General features: G+C 42.9%; 1 protein-coding gene across 3 annotated transcripts in view; it reads left to right on the top strand.

Moving 5' to 3' along the window:
- wdr36 (WD repeat domain 36) overlaps positions 1-25,495 on the top strand; it is a 176,769-nt gene that overhangs the window by 73,645 nt on the left and 77,629 nt on the right. For all 3 annotated transcript variants that reach the window (XM_070883956.1, XM_070883949.1, XM_070883962.1), the window contains 3 exons: positions 4,066-4,149; positions 7,447-7,601; positions 21,980-22,094. In XM_070883956.1, coding sequence (XP_070740057.1) covers positions 4,066-4,149; positions 7,447-7,601; positions 21,980-22,094 — 354 coding nt within the window. The remainder of the gene's footprint in view (positions 1-4,065; positions 4,150-7,446; positions 7,602-21,979; positions 22,095-25,495) is intronic.

Raw genomic sequence — 25,495 nt, 5'->3', positions numbered from 1 at the left:
CTCTCAAACGTCCTCATAACCTAGCTCAAAGGAAATACAAAATGAGATGTAGATCATAGAAAGGCTAAAAGGAACTTAAACAAGCAAATCCTCATGGATGCATGATATTTATTCAATGGTTATTGAGAAAGACAAAGGGATAGGCTTTGTGAAGTGCCGCTAGGAAGTCTCAATTGGATCGACAAAACACAGTCGAGCAACTAAGCATCCATCAATGAAAAGGAAAAAAAGAAAGACTTACATTTATATAGCGTCTTTCACAACCACCGGACGTCTCAAAGCACTTTACAGCCAATGAATTACTTTTGGAGTGTAGTCACTGCTGTAATGTGGGAAACGCGGCAGCCAGCTTGCACAAACAGCAATGTGATAATGACCAGATAATCTGTTTTTGTTATGTTGATTGAGGGATAAATATTGGCCAGGACACCGGGGATAACTCTCCTACTCGTCTACGAAATAGTGCCATGGAATCTTTTACGTCCATCTAAGGGCAGACAGGTCCTCGGTTTAACGTCTCAACCGAAAGCCGGCACCTCCAACAGTGCAGCACTCCCTCAGTACTGCACTGGAGTGTCAGCCTAGATTTCTTGTGCCCAAGGGTGGGACTTGAACCTACAACCTTCTGACTCGGAGGCGAGTGTGCTACCCACTGAGCCACAGCTGACACAGTGCAGAATAAAATCAACTATCTGGAGTAAACTTGAGGACTGCTTATATAAAGACTAATATATTATAGCCAACATAAATTCAGAAGGGACTAATTTTGCATTGCGGATGAGACATTAAACCGAGGCCCCATCTGGTGTCTCAGGTGGGTGTAAAAGATTGCTACAGTTGTAGCAAGACTTCCCTACTTTTATACTCCATCCCCCTTGCAATAAAGGCCAACATTTCATTTGCCTTCCTAATTACTTGTTGTCCCTGCATGCTAATTTTTTGTGTTTTATGTACAAGGACCCCAAGATCCCTCAGCATTACAACAGTGACTACACTTCAAAAGTACTTAATTGTAAAGCACTTTGAAACGTCCGGTGGTTGTGAGAGGCGCTATATAAATGCAAGACTCTCTTTCTTGCCAACCTCCTTGACTTCTTTAGTAAATGACATCTCACGTGGACTTTAAAAATCCTAGACTTTATTGTACTGGAACCTTCTGAGAACTCTGCATTCCTTCAATTCTGGCCTCTTGTGCATCCCTGATTTTCTTTGCCCCGTCATTGGCAGTATTGCCTTCAACTGTCTAGGCCCTGAATGTTGGAATTCCCTCCCTGAACTTCTCCAGCTCCTTTATGATACACCTTGAATCTTACCGCTTGCCTGTCCTAATATCTTGTGTGCCTCGGTGTCAAATTTTGTTTGATAATGCTCCTGTGAAGCATCTTAGAACATTTAACTTAACATACCTTAGGGCTGAAATTCAGGCACGCCAGAAACCTGGCGCGCCTATGATTTCTCACATGTTTTTACCGCCGCATGCGAAGAGGTCGCCTCTTGATCAATATTCAGGATTTTGTCGTTTTTTCACGACAAGACCGGAAATTGATCTTAATGGGGGCGGAAGTGCAGCGGTAAGTCCTGGTGAAGGGCGGAAGTTGGGGCGGGACCGAGTCTCTGCCGCTGTCACTCTGTGGCGGAGTGGTGGTGACATCAGTGCATGTGTGCCTCAGCATGTGTCTCCCCTCATTTAAAGAGGAGAGAATTGCCGATTCTGTAGGTTCGGCCACTGGGCCACCAGGGAGGGTTTCGGCCGGGTCTGGCCTGGCACCCAAGAGGGCGTGCCAGGCAGCTTGTTGGTGGCCCGGCCGAACCCAGTGTAATAATTGGCTGGCCGATCGGGGAGTCGGCCTGCAAAAATTAAAACATGGCGGCCACGGCAGTGTGCCCTTCCCTTGAGCTGCCATGCTGCGCACATACAGAACAAGGTGCACCGACAGAAAAAGTTGTCTGGGGCACCGCGTGGTGGCGCAAAGACTTTTGCAAGTAAATTTGGGGTGCAGTGTGCTGGAGGTGCGGGAGATTGACGGTGCGCGCTTTGATGAAGCGCTTGCGGCGGTCAGCAGCAACGGGACGGAAATGAGGACAGGTTGAAAAATCTCCAAACTAAATTTGGGTCGTGGCGGCCAATGGACTGCAACATGGCAGCATGCAAATGGCGGTAACGGGCCTTATCCGGACCCCGAATTTCGGCCCCTTTGAATCCTACCGCTTACTTGTCCTAATATCTCCTTATGTGTCTCACTGTTAAATATTGTTCGATAATGCTCCTGTGAAGCGCCTTGGGACATTTTACTAAGTTAAAGATGTTATGTAAATAGACATTGTTCTTCCTTTAACAAAGTTCTGCATAAAATATATTATGCTTAAAAATAAAAATTTTGCTCCAACGATCTAGGATTTCACTCAAACAAAATTGTGTACCCACCCCTATAATGTAAATAAATAAAAGTTGGCAATGGTGCAAAGTAGTGGGTACTTGTTGTTTGAATGATGCCAAGGTGAGGGAGGAAATTCAGAGTGGAATGCCTAAGGAGCAGTATTGTGACAGCAACTGTTTCTAAAGGACTATGACGACAACTTGCATTTATATAGTGCCTTTTAATGTAGTAAAACATCCCAAAGCACTTCACAGGTGTGTAATCAAAGACAAATCGGGAGTGGGGACAGGCAGTTGAATCTGAGGAGGTAGCAAGGAACATTACAATAAGGAAGCAACTAGCTTACAATAAAATTAATTTGTTCCAGGGTGCTATGACTTTGCTCGAAGATATCCAAATAATTACAGATGATTACCCATCTTAATTCATCCATCCAGAAAATCCCTTGTTGCAGAACCCAGTTGTTTCTTAAATTCATGCCAGGTATTTGCCTTCCACTATTCTGGATGTCCATTCCATATATTAATAATTTTTTGTATGAAGAATTTCCTGATAGATATCCATCTGAAATTTTCTGAATATTGAGCACTCCAAAAAATGCAAATTTGTGACTCTCTCTACTCTTGAAATATGTAATTGGGCACAACAGTGCTGGATGAAAATTAATGCTATTAAATTCAATGATGGATGAAATGTAAAGTACTACACAATTGGAACAGGCTGAATAAGTACTCAGCAGAGATCAAGAGTTGCAGGCCTAAAAGCTGATTGTAAATCACAATGGTGCCTAATGAAAATATGTGGTATATTTCATTTGTAAAGTGACAGTGCATCCACTACCTATACTTGCATACATAATCGCAAACAAAGAGGTTTAAGGTTTTAACAGATTGCAAATCTCCAGTGATTGGACATCATGAACGCAATCAGTAAAGTAAATGTGATGCTTAATTCTGTAGGCAAAACGGCAGAATAGAAGATGGAGAAAGCTGTGTTTATATTGTATTCTGCTCTGGTCAGACCACAACTTGAATACTGTGTCAGTTCTGGTAACTGAGAGAGCAAACATTCGAGCCTCAAGACTGATCCCTCTTATCAGTAGACCCAAATTATTTGGAAGACTGGAGCAACTTGTCGTTACAACCTTGAAAGTAGGCTACTGAATACTGATTTAATAGAGGTATACACAATTATTAATCGGATATAGAAAAGTTAAATCCAAAAGTGCTACTTCAAATTAAGCAATGACTAGGACAAGATTGCAGGAGTTAACCTGGCAAAAGGCAAATTTAGGACTGATCTTGGAAAAATTCCTCACTGAATGATCAATACATGGAATGGACCTTCAACTTGGTAGTGGAGGCAAAAACGCTAGAAATATTTAAACAGCTAGATTAGTTACAGATGGTTCTTTCTGGATGGGCTGAATGGCTTTCCTCATCCATATCTCTCTTGTGAATATTAGCAAAGACCTAGAAGCAAATCAACTACTTGCCTTCTTGGCAGGGAATGGGAGAGAGACCCCTAAAAAGCAAGGAAGAATGGCTTATAATAGCAGCTGAATAAATAACATGCCTATTTAATCTTCTAAATTAACACATAATCTGTATTTGTTTGCATCCTTCCTTCTCTTTAGAAATGTGTAACGAAGAGTTGCTTTTATGAGCATGTTTTTTTTTGTTTTAAGGTTCCATTAACAAAAAGAAATCCAAAAAGAAAGGGTTGAAGTATGATACAATGAAACTACCTCCTATTACTACATTTGCTTCAGGTAATGGTACATCTACACAAATTCTGGTTTTCTAGTTTAGAATGAGCTGAATAGCCTTCATGTTGGAAGATTTTAGAGTTTAAACACACAGGACGGAATTTTCTGGGGTCCATGCGGGCACGATCGGAGGTGGTTTGGATGGTCAATGTGGTAAAAAGTCGGAGCGGATCAGGAACCCGCCATCATCCCGCCCCCATGCAGCTTTCTCTCGAGCTCATTTGGCGATGTGGCAGAGGCGGGTGGCCCAAATCGAAATCATTATAAGCTCGTTGTCGGACAGTTAAGAGCCTTTTTCCCCCTACATTTCAAATTTTCCTGCATGGCCACGGGATTCACGCAGCTCGGGAACCACGTCTGTCAACCTGAGGTGGGAGTTGAGTGGCCATTGCTCCAGCTGATTACTTGACCGCATCAAATGAACTATAAAAGCTCCGATCTCACAGCTGATCAATTTCCTCAGGCAGAAGCTGTTGATAACTACATTGCCAGCACAGATTTAACTTTCTGCAGGCTGCAAGTGTTTCCAACAAAGTCTTCATCCAGTGTCCACCTCATTGGAACAACTGCTCTCACCATTGACATTGCTTCTGTCAACTCTACTTGATCTGCCATCTATTCCATCAACATGGGTGCTGTTTATACTGTCTCAGCTTGGTTCTCAAAATCTGACATTGATGAGCCCCAACACCAGCAGCACTAACAATACCGTCACCTACCTTCTCCGCAACTACCCAATGATACTGGACAGGACAGAGGGCATCAACATCTGAGCACATTGCTGCCAGGAGGACAGGGATGGCTTCATCATGGCCAGATTTACTTAACTTTATGCTGTACACCCATATGGCTGCCACATGCTCTGCCAGGTGGTACCACCCCACAGCAACACCATAAACCATCCCCACAATGACCAAGCCATTTTGGTACCGTTATGTCTTCACCATTCACTACAACTCCAGAAGCTACTTCCAAAGATGCACACACATTTCTCCAAGACCGGAAAGTGGTGAAAATAAAGAATGTTATTGTTGAGATCACATTAACAGAAACTTGACATTAACATTGAATAAAACATCCAAGTGGCTACCCTTGTGAATCTACTTGTGTCATCTTTCTCTTGCATGTGCTTCTGAGGTGCCACCCCTGTGGCTTCAGCAGAAGCAGAGGCATACTGCACACTTCCCTCCTGCAACTGATTAGATACTCTTGGCAGACGTTCTTTGGGTTTTGGAGCCTGTGATGGCTCCACCAAAGTCTGCTCCTCCTGCGACTGTAGGGGCAAACTCGGCCATCGCTGTCCGAGGAGGCATCTGGGGCTCTGACTGAGAGGGTGGCAACAGAGAAGCAGTGTCAGCGCTTTGAGAGGAACACACACTTCCATGTCTCTTCTCACCATCATCCCGCACTTCCCAGCTAGCAAGGAGCTGAAGAGCACCTTGCTGCACATCAGTGGGGCCATGAGACCCCACATCTACGCTAACATCCCTCCTAGAGAGAAGGTCTATGAGCCTCTGCCATCTATTCTCCATAGATAGCATATGCTCATGTAAGTGGCACATCAGCTGCTCCATGCAGGTGGCCATCCATTATCATGGAAGAGCCTACAGGTGGCATTGCCTGCGTGAGGACGGTGCTCATGTTGGAGGTGGACTCCTCCATTCTCTGAATATTTGCAGTCATCGCGTTCGCAAAACTTGTCACAGCCTCCTGCACTTCCTGCATCTTCAGGATCTCCTTTCTGCATGGCCTCTCAGGCTGTGTCTGCATGCAGCTGAACAGAGCTGGGAGCATCCTGTGTCCTCGTCTCCACCATCTGCTCTTGTTCACATGTGAGTTGTGAGACACCAGGTAACAACACTGTCTCATGTGGAACCCACCGAGGTATTTGTATCTGTGCTGGCGCTGGGTGCACTTATGTCTGGTGCACCCACAGAAGTTGGAAACTCCTCTAAGGAGTCTGCTTCTTCTTTCCCCAGTAGTGGGGGGGCTCTTGATGGACCTGTGAGAGAGTAAAGAGATGAGTTAGATATATCACATGAATATTTAATACAGATACCATTATGTAATTGATGACCATTCAGTGGCTGATTACATCAGTCCCCATATGAAGGACTGATTTACAGCATGTAGCTGTTTGATATGTAATTCTGTCACCAGGTTGCTAAGGTGTCCCCCTCACTCCGTCTCCCACCTCGAACAGCTCGGCGAATCCCAATACTTCTAACCCAGCTATTGTGAGGGTGGTAAACAATGGCATTCCGCCTCCCTCTTATTGTGGCCTCTCTCCTGCAAGGAGGGAAAGAAGAAATGGTTGAGTGAGACTGGTGGAATGAGTGTAATGAATGGATGGGTTTGATCTTGAGGGAGACTGATGGAGTGGGTTGGCAATGCCAAATGGCCTCCGTGTGTTAGTTGGTATGATTACGTTGGGGTGAGTGTGAGGAGTGGCTAGTAAGATGAGGATGTCATAATGTAGATAGAGAGGGATGGGTAGATGTGCAAGGTATGTTCTGAGTAATAATGTAAAGGAGTAGGGTTGGGAAGGCAGAGTGATGGGGATGTGCTGCGGGGCACAGCGGGATGAATTTGAGTGGCTTCCTACTCGTCTTTCCTGATTTAATTAGATCATTGAAATGTTTTCAGATCTGCACACAGGTCCTCCTGACCACCTCTGCAATTTGGAGCCAAGCTCATTTTGTCTCCTGGGGAGGTATCTTCCACCCATCGGAAGGGAAGAGGACCTCCCTGCGTGCTGACACCCTCCACAAGGATATGGAGGGAGTTATTGGAGAACCTGGGTGCAGCTCTCTGCCACTGTGCAGTCATTGTTCCAAAAACTTGGAAACGTCAAAAGCTCCATTGCAGTGACTGCACACTCCTAGATGAACCTTCAAATGCAATATGGCCATGGCTCCTTTAAATCTACTGGCTGAAAACACGCCCATCAGACCAGCATCCTCTAATTGGGCCAGGTAATACGCTGGGCGGGCTTAATAGGCCCCATTGACGCAAAGTCGTTTTCTGCAGCAGGATGAAAGCAGCAACGTCCCACCATGTCGACTGCCCGCATCTGACCCACCTAGGTACAGAAAATTAGGCCATAGAATCTTACTAGACTTTTCAAGAATATTTTAGTTTGTATACTTATAATTAAGCAATATATGTCCTCAACTTGAAAAATATTTGATATATATATATATATATATATATTATAAAATATTTTATTTATATATATTATATATATGTGTGTGTGTTTCTAATGTGGCTAATGAATTTGCTTTTGATTTGTTATGATAGAAACAGCACGTCAGAGTTATTGGGATGGAATTGTTGCCTGCCATCAAGGGTATCTAATCAGTACAACATGGAACTACCAGAAAACATCAATGGGAGCACACAAACTTGAGCCTAAGAGATTTCATAAAGATCGTACCCTGGATATATATGCCACAGTATGTAAATTTTGCACTGTTCCTAAAATTATTTTTTTAGCATAGTCATTAGCATGTGTTTCTGTGTATATGACTGTGCTGTAGAAGAGAGATTTTTTTTAAAAGTCAGAATTTACTGAATAAAAAGGACGGACAATTGACAGGACTAATGAACCACAATTATCACTACGTATAACTGATGATTGCATTTTTCATTTGTATAATATTGACAGGTTTCAACTAACTAGTTCTGAACTCTGAGGAGAGTTGAAAGTATAGGGGTAAAAATACATTTGACTGCATTTTCTTTCTCTTTCATGTACACACATAGACACACACACACACACACACAATTTTTGCTGAAGCATTATCAGTAGCAATTGGATATCTAGTCTGATGGCCAGGGACATCACAACAAATATGTTCTCTTTCAAAACAGGAAAGAGCAGGGGATTGGGACTAATTGGAAAGCTTTTTTAAAAAAGCCACTACCGATGGCCAAATGGCCACTTTCTGTGATGTATGATTTTATGAAAGACACAAGGGTAGCAGAGAGTTTCCAATCTTCAATTAGCATTTCAAGCAACTGTTTTGCTGATATCAGCAACCTTTGTGTTTAAAAATTAACATGCAAAAATCAAGATCCATATTCCTTTTCAGACCAAATGTCTGCAATCTAAAATGTTACTTTAAATATTGGCACATCTATTACGTATTTCTAGCATTGCCTATTTTTAATTTAGATTTACAGGTGTAGAAATTCGAAAACTGGTGGTATTGGATCGGTCTCCAATTATACGCAGTGTCTGATACACAATAACAACTTGTATTTATATAGCGCCTTTAATGTAGTGAAATGTCCCAAGGAGCTTCACAGGGATATTATGAGATAAAAGATTTGACACCGAGCTGCACAAGTAGAAATTAGTGTAGGTGACCAAAAGCTTGGTCAAAGAGGTATGTTTAAAGGAGCATCTTGAAGGAGGAAAGAGAGGTAGAGAAGTGGAGAGGTTTAGGCAGGGAGTTCGAGCTTGGGGCCTAGGCAACAGAAGGCATGGCCACCAATGGTTGAGCGATTATAATCAAGGATGCTCAACAGGGCAGAATTAGAGGAGCGCAGATATCCTCTAGCGGGGGTGGGGGGCGGCTTTGTGGGGCTGGAAGAGATTACAGAGATAGGGAGGGGTGAAATCATGGAGGAATTTGAAAATACAGATGAGAATTTTGAAATCGAGGCGTTGCTTAACCACAAGCCAATGTAAGTCAGTGAGCACAGGGGTGATGGGTAAACGGGACTTGGTGTGAGTTAGGACACGAAGGCAACTTTTGGATCATCTCTAGTTTACGTAGAGTATACTGGGAGGCCAGCCAGGAGTGCGTTGCAATAGTCAAGTCTAGAGTCCATTGTAGTCAATGGAACTTTTTTAAAATTCGTTTTATTGGGTGTCGCTGGCAAAGCCAGCATTTATTGCCCATCCCGAATTGTCCTTGAGAAGGTGGTGATGAGCCACTGCAGTCCATGTGGTGAAGGTATTTCCCTAGTGCTATTAGGGAGGAAGTTCCAGGATACAATGAGGGAATGATATATTTCCAAGTTAGGATGGCGTGTGACTTGGAGGGGAATGTGGAGGTGATGTTGTACCCATATGCCTGCTGACCTTGTCCATCAATTGGTAGAGGCCACAGGTTTGAGAGGTGCTGTCGAAGAAGCCTTGACGAGTTGCTGCAGTGCATCTTGTTAGCTGGTATACACTGCAGCCACGGTACGCCGGTGGTGGAGGGAGTGAATGTTTATGGTGGTAGATGCCAATTAAGCGGGCTGCTTTTTCCTGTATTGTGTTGAGCTTCTTGAGTGGCGTTGGCACTGATCCAGGCAAGTGGAGAGTATTCCATCACACTCCTGACTTGTGCCTTGTAGATGGTGGAAAGACTTTGGGGAGTTAGGAGATGAGATGCTCGCCGCAGAATACCCAGCCGCTGACCTCTTTTTGCCACAGTATTTATGTGGCTGGTCAATGGTGATCCCCAGGATGTTGTTGACTGGGAATTCGGCGATAGTATTGCTGTTGAGTGTTGAGGGGTGGTGGTTAGACGCTCTCTTGTTGGAGATATTCATTGACGCGAATGTTACTTGCCACTTTTCAGCCCAAGCCTGGATGTCGTCCAGATCTTGCTGCATGCGGCATACTGGTTGGGCCGAGGACACTGCCCTAAGAAACTCCTGCAGCAATATCAGGCGCTACCTGTTTTGCGCCACCACCCAAGATGAATTCCTAGGCCACAGTATTTTTTAATCCATCATTTGTTTATATTGTAGTTCAACTTTAAAAAAAAAAGATATATTTTAAAACATTAATGGCTTGAATATTTTCATAACTGCAAAATACATATTTTTTTAATTTATTGAGATTTAAATGTTACGTGTCCGCTCTGGTTGCACTCTCACCACCTGAATCAGAAAGTTATAGGTTCAGGTCACACTCCAGAAATTGAGCACATCATCTCAGCTGACATTTCATGGTATGTTAAACCTTTCCATGACATTAAAGATTCCATGACATTATTTGAAGAGCTAACCAACATTTATCCCTTAACCGACACCAATAAAATAGTTTAATTGGTCACTTATCTCATTGCTGTTTGTGGGACCTAGCTATTGCCAGATTGCATGCTGTATTTTCCTACATTACACTGACCACACTTCAAAGGTAATTTATCTCTCAAGTGCTTTGGGCCGACCTGAGGCCACGAAATGCGCGCTATGAATGTTAGTTCTTACTATATTTTTTTTACTCCACTTAACACATATAATCGGCAAATTTGTTTATTTACTGATTTAAAATTGCACAATATGAAGTAAATATTAATTTGGTACTGTATCCTTTGGATATTAATGAATAGTTCAGGTAGCATATGTAGATATAATCTGACAATTCTCCCATTTCTCTCCTTGTGTACAATAAACCCAGTATGTAAATTGTGTGCAGATGACCCATTGATGTGTTCTGTACGAATTAAATTTTATAAATAACGGCGCCTAATCTAGCTGGAATGTAGAAGCATCACTGAAATTGAAACATTTTTGATCCTTTACTGTTTTAAAATAGGCATTTCAGTAATATCATATCTTATATTCTAGAGTTTTAATGGAGCAGTGTCCAGACAAAACATAAAATCCAGGTGCTAATGTGATGTATCGCTGTTATAGGAGAGAATAGGTACACTGAAAAAGAAGCAAAGTGTGAAAGTGTTTTAGGCGGATAGAATCCTTGTATTGATACAAATATGTATATCACATTAAAAGTGAGTGCACAATGTGATCTGAAAATTTAAAATACATGGACCCAGAAGTTGCAATTGGAGGCTTCCGCGGTGGATGCCTCTGACCACGAAAATTTTTACGGAAGTACCAGTTGTTCCCGGTGTTTTGGGGGCTTCTGGGCCTCTACGTGAAGACCTGCGCAGAGGCCCGCGTATCCCAACAGCGTATGTCAGAGTAGGAGTATTCCCATTCATACTTATGGTGATTCTGTATGTACGGAAATATGAATGGGAATACCCCCCCAAAACACACACACTCATTAAATACATTACAAAAACACATTACATATTTAAAATTAATTAAAATACAATTTAAATATTTTATACAAAAAAAGTTTAATTTTTTTAATATGTTTTAACAGGGCTAAAATAAACTTGCCTTAATGGACAGGGTTTGTTAATATATAAATTAGTTTTATTTTTCTATTTTATTTTTCTATTTTTTAAAACTCTTACGTTAGCAAAAGCATGCCTTACACCTGCTTTCACCAGGCGTAAGAATTTGAAGAATATTTGGTGGGCAGGAGTAGCCCAAATAGTTCAACTCTCTGCCTGCAGAGGCCATTTACTTCTGGATGCTTGACAGATGGCAAGTTCCGGGTTTAGACGCATGCATACCAAAACCCGGAACTTGCGGGGCTCTTACGGGTGCACTTCGTACACATCTGTAGGGGCCGCGAATTCAGGCCCATAGTTTACAGTTATGATTGCTTGCCATGCCAAGCGAAGTTTGTCCATCCTGCACACAAGTCTGCTCCATCATCATCACCACTGGGCAAGTAGTTAAGATGCTGGGGATTCAACTGCTGGCAATGATATTGCAGCAAAGGCTCATAATGTCAGATTCCTCACCAAAGCCACAATCTTTAATCCAATCTATTATGGAATGAAAGCAGTTCATTTTCAAATATTGTGAATGCATAGCGCTTCATTATTTTCTTCAACCTTTTAAGCTTTAGCCTTTGCTATCGGGGAAAATTGTGGCTCAGTTGGTAGCACCCTTGCCTCCGAGTCAGAAGGTTGCAGGTTCAAGAGGGACTTGAAGACAAAAATCTAGGTTGACACTCCAGTGAAGTACTGAGGGAGAGCTGCACTGTTGGAGGTGCCATCTTTCAGATGACATGTAAAAGCAGCTCTTTCTGGTGGATGTGAAAGATCCCATGGCACTATTCGAAGAAGAGCAGGGGAGTTATCCCCAGTGCCCTGGCCAACATTAATCCCTCAATCAACAACACTAAAAAGAGATTATCTGGTCATTATCACATTGCTGTTTGCAGGGGCTTGCTGTGCACAAATTGGCTGCCGCGTTTCTTAAATTACCACAGTGACTACACTTCAAAAAATACTTAATTGACTGTAAAGCGCTTTGGGACATCCGGTGGTTGTGAAAGGTGCTATATAAATGCAAGTCTTTTTATAAAATAGTGGGAAACTGAGGGGCTAATAAGACTTAGGTACTTAGAGTAAATGATATCAGTAGAGAAAAGATACTTGAGAAACTAATGGGACTAAAAGTCGACACATCCCCTGGACCTTAGAGCCCACATCCTAGGGTTCTAAAAGAGGTGGCTGCAGAGATGGTGACTGCATTAGTTGTGAGCTTCTAAAATTCCCTAGATATTATAACGCTCCCAGTGGATTGGACGGTAGAAAATGTAACCCTACTATTCAAGAAAGAAGGGAGCGAGAACTACAGGCCAGTTAGACAAGTTGTTGGGAAAATTCTGCGATCCATTATTGAGAAAGTAGAGTAAAGGCACTTAGAAAATCCGATGATTATGCAGAATCAGTTTGGTTTTATGAAAGGGAAATCGTGTTTAACAAATGTATTAGTTTTTTGAGGTAACTAGCAGGGTAGATAAGAGGAAACCAGTGGATGTAGTATATTTGGATTTCCAAAAGGCATTCAATAAGTTGCCACATAAAAGGTTGTATTAAAAAAGGTTGGGGTAATATCTTATCATGGATAGGGGATTGGATAACGGACAGAAAACAGAGCAGGAATAAGCATGTCATTTTCCAACTAGTGGGGAGCCGCAAGGATCAGTGCTTGGGCCTCAGCTATTTACAATCTATATTAATGATTTGGATGGAGGGACCGAGTGCAATGTATCCAAGTTAGCTGACGATACAAAGCTAGGTGGGAAAGTAAGCTGTGAGGAGAACACAAAGCCTGCAAAGAGATATGGACAGGTTAAGTGAGTGGGCAATAAGATGGCAGATGGAGTATAATGTGAGGTTATTCGCTTTGGTAGGAAGAATAAAAAAAAAGATTTTTTTAAATGGTGAGAAACAATTGAATGTTTGTATAAAAACAGAAAATGCTGGAAATACTCAGCAGGTCAGGCAGCATCTGGAGAGAGAAGCAGAGTTAACGTTTTAGGTCGATGACCCTTCATCAGAACTGGAAAAAGTTAAGAGATGTAACAGATTTTTAAGCAAGTGTAGGGGCAGGGAAAGGGGGGAGGGGAGGAAAGAACAAAAGTGAAGGTCTATGATGGGATGGAAGGCTGAAGAGATTGAGGCAAAAGGAGATAGTAATAGGACAAGTTAAGAAACAAAAGATGAGTCTAGATAGGATGTCGATGAAGATGGCAGAATTATCAACCGCTGCTGTGGGAAAGAATAAAAAGCAGAAAATAAATAGGGTAAGAGATTATGGTTTGAAATTGTTGAACTCTTGAGTCCAGGCGGCTGTAAAGTGCCTGAACAAAAGATGAGGTGCTGTTCCTCGAGCTTGTGTTGAGCTGCCTGATGCACAGATGCTGCCTGACCTGCTGAGCATTTCCAGCATTTTCTACTTTTATTTCAGATTCCAGCATCCGCAGTATTTTGCTTGTGTATTAAATGTTGTTGTTCAGAGAGATTTAGGGTGTCCTCATACAGAAAGCAAAGTTATAGCAAGTGATGAGGAAGGCAAGTGGCATGTTGGCCTTTATTGCAAGGTGGTTGGAGTACAAGAGTGGAAGTCTTACTACAATTGTACAGGGCTTTGGTGAGACCACACCCAAATACTGTGCACAGTTTTGGTCGTATCTGAGAAAGAACATGCATGTCTTAAGAGACGGTGCAACAAAGATTCTCACTATATTGATTCCTGGGATATGAGAGTTGTCCTGTGAGGAGAGATTGAGTAGACTCGAGTTTAGAAGAATGAGAGGTGATCTCATTGAAATATAAGATTCTGAGGGGGGGGTGACAGGGTCAATGCTGACAGATTGATTCCCCTGACTGGAGAGTCGAGAACGAGGGGGCATAGTCTCAGGATTAGAGTCCAGACTTTTAAGCCAAGACGCGGAGGAATCTTGTGACTCGGGTTTGTGAATCTTTGGAATTCTCTGCCCCTACGGGCTGTGGATGCTGAATCATTGAGTATATTCAAGCCATGATCATCATGAATGGTGGTGCAGGCTTGAAGGGCCGAATGGCCTGCTCCTGCACCTATTTTCTATGTTTCTGAGATACAGATTTTTTGACTCAGCGAATCAAGAGATATGGGGATCGGGTGGGAAAGTGGAGTTGAGGTCAAAATTTGCCATGATCTTATTGAATGGCGGAGCAGCCTCGAGGGGCCATATGGCCTACTCCTATTTCTTATCAGTTTGCGTTAGTTTTACCAGCGCAATCCAGGTGAAATCGGCCAAACCAGCACAAAAGATTGCAGACACTCAATTTACGCATGAATTTCCATGATTTTTAACACTGGTTTAAAAAGCATTTTTCCCAAAGCCAGCTAGGCCTATAAAACTGGCCACACTTTCAGATTGAAATAATGAGGATGACTGGTGCCAATTGCGGCCATTTCTGGCTGCTCGAGGAGGGTCTTCTGATTGAGCTTGTTTTCTTAGGTGCACAGGCACTCGTCGACACGTATTTTTTTAAAGTTACTACATTTTTAAAATTTAATTTACTAAGAGACTGATTAGTGTACACTAATGAAACTAGTAAAACGTTCAGTAGTTTTTAAGTCATTTTCAGTGATTTTAAAATCAGGTGGAGGACTTAGATGCACATTAAAAATGCTTATTTTTTGAGAGATACCCAATCAGTCCCACCCACCCACCCTTTCCCTTAACGACTGTCTGTTCCGCCTGTGGCAGGGACTGTGGTTCTCTTATTGGACTGTTCATTCACCTAAGAACTCATTTTTAGAGTGGAAGCAAGTCTGCCTCGATTCCAAGGGACTGCCTTGATGATGATGACGACCCAATTTTAGGTGTATTAATGAAAGTACACCAGGTTACTACTCATTAATGCATCACTGAATATTTTATAAGAAAAGAAAAGAAATCTTTACCCTGACCAATGCGCTGGTTTATGGAAGATTTTATGCTTGTGATTTTGCAAATGCATTTCAGCGGAAACTTGAATTGTAACCTAACCCAGCACAATTTGCGCCCATTTTCCCGATTGCGCCCAAAGCAGAATCTCTACCTCTAGATTTTTTTTTCTCTCCCTTGAGCTCTCTTCAAGCTATGGGTAATCACTTTAAGCATGTGGGTTAATTGCACTTTTGTTCAGTGTAATTGTTATCTACTATATTCAGACTCTTTATTCAAAATCAGTCCCATCATGTTGAGCTTCTTTGAACCACCCATCAATTATTTCCTTTCCCTTCCTCTCTTGAAGGACTGAACTTTTTGTCATCGACCTGGCTTCCCGAGCCCGATCGAATGATGCCCAGCAGGGTCATGAATGGCTGCAGGACATTGAGGGAGGAGGGTGATCAGCCAGAGGTTGTTGTCCATATCGGTATAGAGGCATAGAAAATAAGTGCAGGAGTAGGCTATTTGGCCCTTCGAGCCTGTACCGCCATTCAATAAGATCATGGCCGATCATTCCCTCCGTACCCCTTTCCTGCTTTCTCTCCATACCCCTTGATCCCCTTAGCCGTAAGGGCCATATCTAACTCCCTCTTGAATATATCCAATGAACTGGCATCAACAACTCTCTGCGGCAGGGAATTCCATAGGTTAACAACTCTCTGAGCTCAACATTCCTGGTTTTTCAGGGTTTTCAGACGGAACACGGGGATTAAAAAAGGAGGGGGGGTCGTGGTCTTGATTAAAGAAACAATTATAGCTGTGAGGAGGGATGATATGTTAGAAGGATTATCAAATGAGGCCATGTGAGTTGAATTGAACAAAAAAGGGGCGATCACACTGCTGAGTGAATTATCGATCCCCAAACAGTGAGAGGGAGATGGAAGAGCAAATATGTCAGAAAATTTCTGAAGTGCAAAACTATAGGGCAGTAATAGTAGCGGATTTCAACTACCCTAATTACGCTAGAGGACTGCTAACGTTTATCATTGTTTAAGAAGGGCGAAAGGGATAGACTGATTAATTACAGGCCAATCGGCCTAACATCGGTGGTGGGAAAATTATTGGGAAAAAAATCTCCGGGGCAGAATAAATCTTCATTTAGAAAGACACGGATTAATCAAGGACATTCAGCATGAATTTGTTAAGGGAAGGTTGTGTCTAACTAACTTGATTTTAATTTTTTGAGGAGATAACTAGGGTCGATGACGTGCATTTGATGTCTATATGGATTTTAGCAAGGCTTTTGATAAGGTCTCTCATGGCAGACTGATCACGAAAGTAAAAGCCCATGGGATCCAAGGCAATGTGACGAGTTGGATCCAAAATTGGTTCCAAGGCAGGAAGCAAAGGGTAATGGTTGATGGGTGTTTTTGTGACTGGAAGGCTATTTCCAGTGGGGTTCCGCAGGGCTCTACTAGATCCCTTGCTTTTTGTGGTACGGGTGTATATCAACGATTTAGACATGATTGTTGGGGGTATGATTAAGAAGTTTGCAGATGATACCAAAATTGGATGCGTGGTTGATAATAAAGAAGAAAGCTGTAGACTGCAGGAAGATATCATCATAGACAGTCCCTCAGAATCGAAGAAGTCTTGCTTCCACTCTTAAAATGAGCCCTTAGGTGGCTGAACAATCCAATACGAGAACCACAGTCCCTGTCACAAGTGGGACGATAGTCGTTGAGGGAAGGGGTGGGTGGGAGGGACAGGTTTGCCGCACGCTCTTTCCACAGCCTGTGCTTGATTTCTGCGTGCTCTCCGCGATGAGACTCGAGGTGCTCGGCGCCCTCCAGGATGCACTTCCTCCACTTAGGGCGGTCTTTGGCCAGGGACTCTCGGGTGTCAGTGGGGATGTTGCACTTTTTCAGGGAGGCTTTGAAGGTGTCTTTGTAATGTTTCCTCTGTCCACCTTTGGCTCGTTTGCCGTGAAGAAGTTCCAAGTAGAGCGCTTGCTTTGGGAGTCTAGTGTCTGGCATAGAAACATAGAAAATAGGTGCCCTTCGAGCCTGCACCACCATTGAATAAGATCATGGCTGATCATTCCTTCAGTACCCCGTTCCTGCTTTCTCTCCATACCCCTTGATCCCTTTAGCCGCAAGGGCCATATCTAACTCCCTCTTGAATACATCCAATGAACTGGCATCAACACCTCTCTGCAGTAGGGAATTCCATAGGTTAACAACTCTGAGTGATGAAGTTCCTCCTCATCTCAGTCCTAAATGGCTTACCCTTATCCTAAGACTATGTTCCATGGTTCTGGACTTCCCCAACATCGAGAACATTCTTCCTGCATCTAATCTGTCCAGTCCCGTCAGAATTTTATATGTTTCTATGAGATCCCCTCTCATCCTTCTAAACACCAGTGAATACAGGCCCAGTCGATCCAGTCTCCTCATATGTCAGTCCTGCCATCCCAGGAATCAGTCTGGTGAACCTCCGCTGCACTCCCTCAATAGCAAGAATGTCCTTCCTCAGATTGCGGACAATGTGGCCTACCCAGCAGAGCTGATCAAATGTGGTCAGTGCTTCAATGCTGGGGATGTTGGCCTGGTCGAGGATGCTAATGTTGGTGCGTCTGATATCAATCAGGTGGGCAGGACAATGGCAAATGTAATTCAATCCTGAGAAGTGTGAGGTAATACATTTGGGGAAGGTTAACAAGGCAAGGGAATACACAAATGGTCAGACACTGAAAAGTGTAGAGGAACAAAAGGACCTTGGAGTGCATGTCAACAGATCCCTGAAGGTAGCTGGCCAAGTAGATAAAGTGGTTAAGAAGACATACGGACTACTTGCCTTTATTAGCCAAGGCAGAGAATACAAGAGTAGGGAGGTTATGCTTGAACTGTATAAAACACAAGTTAGGCCACAGCTAGAGTACTGTGTGCATTTCTGGTCACCACAGTACAGGAAAGATGTGATTGCACGATAGAGGGTACAGAGGAGATTTACGAGGATGTTGCCTGGACTGGAGAATTATAGCTGAGGAAAGATTGGATAGGCTGGGGATGTTTTCTTCGGAACAGAGGAGACTGAGGGGAGGCCTGATTGAGGTGTATAAAATTATGAGGGGCTTAGATAGAGCGGATAGGAAGGACCTATTTCTCTTAGCAGAGAGGTCAACAACCAGGGGGCATAGATTTAAAGTAATTGGTAGGAAGTTGAGAGGGGATTTGAGGGCAATTCTTTTCACCCAGAGGGTGATGGGGCGGTCTGGAACTCACTGCCTGAAAGGATGGTAGAGGCAGAAATCCCTACCACATTTAAAAAGTATTTAGATATGCACTTGAAGTGCCGTAACCTACAAGGCTTACGGACCAAGAGCTGGAATGTGGGATTAGGCTGGATAGATCTTTGTCGGCCAGCGCGGACACAATGGGCCAAAATAGCCTCCTACCATGCTGTAAATTTCTATGATCTCTCTAACCTCGAACCCTCCAACCCCAGCCGCCAAACACACTGTTCCTTTTACTCTAGCCTTTATGCATCCCCCTTCCTTTCGCCCCACCTTTGCCAGTTGTACCTTCTGCCAGCTGGGCCCCATACTCTGGAATGTCTTCCCTATATTTCTCTCCTTTAAGGCCCTCACCTCTGATCAAGCTTTTGGTCACCCATCCTAATAAAGCCTCCTTTATCTCGGTGTCCACTTTTTGTCTGATTACACCTCCTGTAAAATACTTTTGGGACATTTTTCTACATTAAAAGCACTATATAAATGCAAGTAGATTTTCATTTATGTCTGCTCAGCCTATTTGAAATACATTTGCAATGATTTGACTGGAGCATCAGTATTGTCAGTTCTGTAGAGCTCAGCAGTTTACAGTTTTGCCTTTTCAGCTGGAGAACGCTGTATACGATGGTGAGCATTTTATGTGGGAAGTAGTAAAAGGAATTGGAAACAAAATGTCAAACATTTCGTTTCAAATGTTTCAGCTCAACTCTCGTGCATTTTTTCAGAGTTTGCATTATCTGCCAGCATCAGGTATGCGTTAGTTATATGATAGTTAAGATTCTTGTAGTTGCCCTGACATTAAGCAAATATTACATTGATGGAGCTTAGTGCAGTGCCGAGTAGAGAACCATTAAAGCTCCTGAAGCATTACGGTCAGGAATTCTATTTTATTTGAGGGAGAAATTTTCTCAAACCAATTTGTAGTGCTAAATCTGAAAGTCAGCTACTGTGTTTTAAGTTTTTGCCAAATTTACAAACTGCTACAGGTAGTATTTAAAAAAAAAAAATCTCAAACGTAGTGTGATGCTGGAGTAGTGCTGTGCTGACTCCAGTTTGCGGCAGGAACCCACACAAAGCTCCAGAAACCAATGTGTGTCATGATGTGCATTTTGAAACCAGTCTGTCTACTTGGCACCAATCCACCCTCTCTCTCCTCTTCCTACCTCCCTTCTCCCCTCGAGTAGTAGGCTTGTGCTTAAGCAGGTTGAAGTTGTATATACAGAAATGCACAGACTGAATACTGATTTCTTCCAAAATGTAAAATGTTACTACATGCACAGGCACACAAATGTGATGTTGTTAGTTACACATCTAAGATTGCACGTGAATGCTCAACTGGACCACTGGTCATATAAATCTTGTACTGTCTGGGTAGCTTATTGGTCTATGGGAGGTGGAAGGGAGTATACATGGAGTATACATCTAGTCACAACAGATGGCGAGGAACTAAGAATACATCAATTATCTTAATCCTGTGGGAGGGGGATGCGGGAGAACTATTTTCTATAATTTTAGTACAGAAGGATATTCGTTCCAGCAAATCTATCCCTTTTTCATAGAGCAAACTCACCTACTTATCTTCACAACATACTCTTTCAACCCCTCTTTCCTCCAGAAATGTGCCAGTTGTTTCTTGAACCAGTTGTTTCTGCTTCCGTGGACCCCTCTAACTTAGTCTTCCACAATTCCATTACATTTTGATAGAGAACATTCTGATTAACTTCCTTTCTTATTCCAAATATACTAACTTTTTAGCATGTTTGAACCCTTTACCAAAGTGAATAATCTGTTTTGATCAATTTTCTTCATAATGGTAAAGTTTATTTTGATGTCCTTGCAGTCTCTCTTTTCCAATGAAAAGCTCAATTTTTTTTAACCTTACCTCAACCTAAATGCCAGCTACTGGGAAGTGTTTTTGTAGCTCAGTTGCAGTACCCTCTCGAGGTGTTTTATAACCAGGTGACCTGAACTGCACACAGGACTCCATTTGGAGTCTTAACAATGCTTTATGGAACGGTATACAACCTTTATTTGATTTGAACTTTTATTTTTCTGCTACCACAACCCACTGCTATGTTTGTTTTTATTGTAGCTAAGTATTGAGTTGATGGTTTCATAGGTTTATCCAGTGTTTCCTCCTGGCTCTTTTTCCTTACCAGCACACTCTACCAAGGTTCCTCTTGTGTCCTTTGTTCCCTGTTACAGTTTAGGTATTTTCTCACATACAGTGGTGGTAGTCACTCCCATAAGCATCTTCTGTTTAGGGATGTGCCTATACTATATCTAAATACAATAATGTAACTAAGCCATGTAACAATAGTATCACCATGTAATCTGAACTGAATATTCATGTCTTTTGCACATGTACTTCAATCTCTTTGAAGTTGGGCCAACAAAGCACTTGGTGAGACTAAAGCCAGATACGACTTGTTAACCTACTTTGTTTCTTTGAATAAAGTTATGATCAGATTCACTTAGCTCAATCAGTACAACTTGTCTTCATGTAATAGTACAAAATAGCAAACACAATGGGGGGAAAATTGCAGTTGGAGGCTTCCTTTGTAAGAACACCTCCAACCCGAAAATAATCTACGAAAGTACCTGGTGGTCCCAGAGGCCTAGGCTCGCTGCGCAGTGCATGGGAGATGTACGTACGTGCTGGAGTCACATGGGCCTGGACCACCGATCACTATGCAATATTCTCATTGATAAAAATGGGAACTCCGTTTGTACAAGTTCCCATTACTGTCAATGAGAAAAACCCCTAAAACACCAAAAACACAGCATAATAAATAAATAAAACACCTCACATATTTAAAATTAAATGTTTTAGAAAAACAATATTTTTTGGATTTAAAAAAAAAGTGTTTTAATAGGGTAAAAAATAAACTTGCCTTAATGGACAGGGTTTTTAATTTAAAAATGAGTGTTTAAATTTAATTTTTATATATTTTAAAAGTGTTACGCTGGTAAAAGTAAGCTGTGCGCTTGCTTTTACCAGATGTAAAAGTTTGAAGGATATTCGCTGGGCCCGTGCCGATGTCCTTCTGGGGATGCGGAGGATCTGTACGGAGAAATCTTGACAGATTGGAAAAGCCAATTTTCAGTCCGTGCGCACTTTGTATGGACCCGGCGAAGCTGAAATTTTTGGCCCAATATGTTGCTGTACATCAATGGGAATCTTTTAAGCCATTCTTGTCTGAAAGGAGCCAAGAAAAAGAGCATTGGAAGTATGAAACCATGAAGGGAAGGAATGGGGATAATGTAGTCAACATTTTAAAGATTTAATGATGAGCAAGAAAGATCAGATATAGAAATAATTATATTGAAAGAACAAAGTGATGAAAATAAAGCATAAATCAAAGTTACTTGTGCGCTTCCATGATACGTGACTAATCTATGTACCCATCCTCTGTTAATTTCCAAGATGCTTATTTGCTTGTGCAGTTTATTTTGTTGTCGAGTCGATGTATTTAAAAAAAAATATCAAACGCTATAAAAGAATTTTGTTGCATTCTTAGGCCGTGGATATCACATCTTGTGGAAATTTTGCTGTTGTTGGCCTTTCTTCGGGCCATGTAGACGTATATAATCTGCAATCGGGCATCCATAGAGGACAGTATGGTGAAGAAAAGAGTAAGTACAAGGTCAAAGATAAAAATGTTTGGTATCATTTGCTTTAATGGTAATTTGTGCAGACAACTGTATGCAGAGCAATGAAATATGGAAATTGAGGAGGAGGATTATCATACTAAGTGTTGTACAAAACACCATATTTTAAAAATATGAATACATAGTATTGTCAAACCACCATTTGCGGCCTGCTCGCTAATGTGACAGCATAATGCAAAATATTCGGCAGCGACTAATAATTTTTGACACAAAGTGTATCCATATTAAAAGCAGAAATTGCTGAAAATGCTCAGCAGGTCAATCAGCATCTGTGGAGAGAGAAACAGTTAATGTTTCATGGACCTGAAATATTGGGGTCAAGTTTCGGCCTAAGTTCCTATTTTTTTAGAGCAACTAGTTTAGAATGGAGTATCTTAGAAATTGCAATTCTCGGTATTTAGTTTGCTCCAGTTCTAGTCAGTTAGAACAGTTTCATTTTAGAACAGATTTTTTTTCAAAAGGGGGCATGTCCAGCCACTTACGCCTGTTTTGCAAGTTTAGGCAGTAGAAACTTACTCCAAATTAACTTAGAATGGAGTAAGTGTAGATTTTTGTACGTTCAGAAAAACCTTGCCTACACTTTACAAATCAGGCGTAGGGAACGAGGCGGGGGGTTGGAAGTCATTAAATTCTACAAGCATTCGACAGTCTCACTTATACAAATAAAGAACTATCCTGAATAAAAAATTATAAATAAAGCAAATAAAAAATATTGAATATTCCTACCTGTGTGAAGCAGCAGCAGCCTTCGAGCTGCGGAGCTTCAGGCCTTTCGTGCAGGAGACAGGGGCGGCGTCAGTCCACCGACGGCAGCCCAACAACGGCAGCAAGCAGCCTTCGAGCTGCGGTGCTTCAGGTAGGCCTTTCATTGCAGGCGACAAGGGCGGTGTCAGTGGCACGGCGGCAGCCGAAGAGGCAGTAAGCAGCATTCGAGCTACAGAGGAGCTTGAGGCCATTCAGCCAGGAGAAGGGGGGGGCACGGTTGGGGCCACACACACAGCCAACGCAGCAGCCTCCACAGCTGTGAATTTATTTTTATAGGCTGCAGGCCATTCGGCCAGGAGACAGGGTAGGTGTGCAAAGCACTGGGAGGGGGCGACAGCCAGCCAGTTTAAAAGTTAAATTTGTAATTGAAGTATGGGTGCTGCATTATCAACATCACTGATTATGCAATGGTTCGCCAGCAATTTTGATTAGAGCTCACCGCACCAGGAACATCATAGCCCGTAGGCTGATGGGCAGGAGACCTTACCCACGTCGGCAAGATCGAGCCAGGCGCTCGTACCTGGACATGAGCGAGGCTGATTGTGTCAAAAGGCTGCATTTCCGCAGAGAAGTCGCTGAGATCTGTGATATGCTGAGAGCAGATTTGCAGCCCAGAAGCAGAACGCCGACTGCCTTGTCTGTTGGAGTGAAGGTAACAGCTGCACTTGCCTTCTATGCCTCGGGATCGTTTCAGGCTACAACTGGAGATTTGTGCGCCATCTCTCAACGTGCAATACATGCCTGCGTTTACCAGGTCACGGCTGCACTGTATGCGCAGAGGATTGACTTCATCAAGTTCCCAATGACCGCACAAGCGATCCATGACAGGTCTGTGGGCTTCTTCAGGATTGCTGGCTTCCCAAATGTACAGGGCTGCATTGATTGTACCCACATCGCCTTGCGAGCACCTGTGGAGGATTCCGAGCAGTACAGGAATAGAAAAGGTTTCCACTCCATCAATGTGCAGCTCATGTGTGACGACAAGCAGCGCATCATGTCAGTCGATGCGAGATACCCTGGCAGCACTCATGATGCGTTCATTCTATGTGACAGGTTTATATCTGACATGTTTGAGCAGCAGCCAGAAGGGCAGAGCTGGCTACTGGAGACAAAGGGTATGACCTGACCACCTGGCTCATGACACCCCCACGCGTGACACGGACTGAAGCTGACCGTCAAAACAACATGGCACACATTGCGACGCGCAGCATCATAGAGAGGACCATTGGCATCTTGAAACACCGTTTCCGATGCCTGGACCATTCCGGAGGCCACTTGCAATACACTCCTCAGATTGTCGGTCACTTCACTGTTGTGCACCGCATGCTCCATAACTTAGCCATCATGAGGCAGCAAAAGCTGGTAGTGGAACCAGAAGACCCACATGAGGGGCCAGCGCATGATGATAGTAATGTGGAAGAGCAGGATGAGGATGATAACAATCAGGAAAGCATGCAGGTGCCTGATGCCGGAGCACGAGGTCGGAGGAGGGTCGTCCATCGTGCTCCTTTAATGATTGCTCGAGCCCTGCACCAGCAGCTCATCCATGAACGCTTCAATTGCTGAAGCCTGAGGGCTCTGCGACCACTGTTGCACAATGACATGTTTATTCTTTGTAGTTGTTCCTATGTTGTGTTGTGTTAATGGAAGATGAATCAGTTTTAATGAAAATATATTTTATTGAAAAGTTATCACTAATAAAATATTTGTTGTAGCAAACTTTACTTTTTAATAGGACTCTTGAAGGTCACTTAAAAACTTTAAGATCACTTATAAACTTGTAAAGTTACAAAACAATTTCAATGTGAAAAATCTTAGACTCAAGATCACTTAAACTTCAAGATCACTTTTTAGGTGCAAAATTAAATAAGTTATAAAATGTGAGAGCATTTACACTAACAACATTTATGTTGTAAAGTTTCAAAACAATTTCAATTTGAAAAACGCTACTACAGTTACATCAAGAATAAGAACAAAAGCAGCAAAGAAAGGCTGCAACCATCTCTCATCCACATCTCGGTGAATGTTCACTTCTTCATGGGGGTGTCATTTGATTGGTGCCCTTATTGCAGCGGCTATCTCCCTGATGGCCTGTGCTGTCACTTGCATGCCCTCCCTGACAGCCTGTGCCGTCGATTGCACTCCCTCGGACATTCCCTCCCTAAGTTCCCGTGTTATTACTGCTATTTCTCCCGTCAGTACCGTCACCTCTTCACCCACTGCACTGACGCTACCGATGAGTAATCGGGTAAGCTCATTGGTCTCCATACCCAGTGCCACAACCTGAGCCGCATCTGTTGCACGCTGCATCTCAGGAGAGCGTGTCTCCAATCTCCTCCTCTGCCTGGGTCTGCCTCGCAACACCACTACACAGGGAGGCGCGGGCTGGGACGGCGGGCTCTCGGTGTTCTAGACGACAGCACTAGAGTGGGAGGCGCGGGCTGGGATGGTACAGCCCTGGGTCTTGCATCCGGCACCACTCGAGTGCGAGCTATGTGCTGGGATGGTGGGTGAATGGGTGTAAACTGCTGCATTATATCACCAGCACCACTGGGACCCGTAACGTCGTAATCAAAACCATGGAAGGTGAAACCAGAACC

The sequence above is a fragment of the Pristiophorus japonicus genome, chromosome 1 (genome assembly GCF_044704955.1).
Source record: "Pristiophorus japonicus isolate sPriJap1 chromosome 1, sPriJap1.hap1, whole genome shotgun sequence".
Taxonomy (NCBI): domain Eukaryota; kingdom Metazoa; phylum Chordata; class Chondrichthyes; family Pristiophoridae; genus Pristiophorus; species Pristiophorus japonicus.
This window is presented reverse-complemented; position numbering and strand designations above follow the sequence as displayed.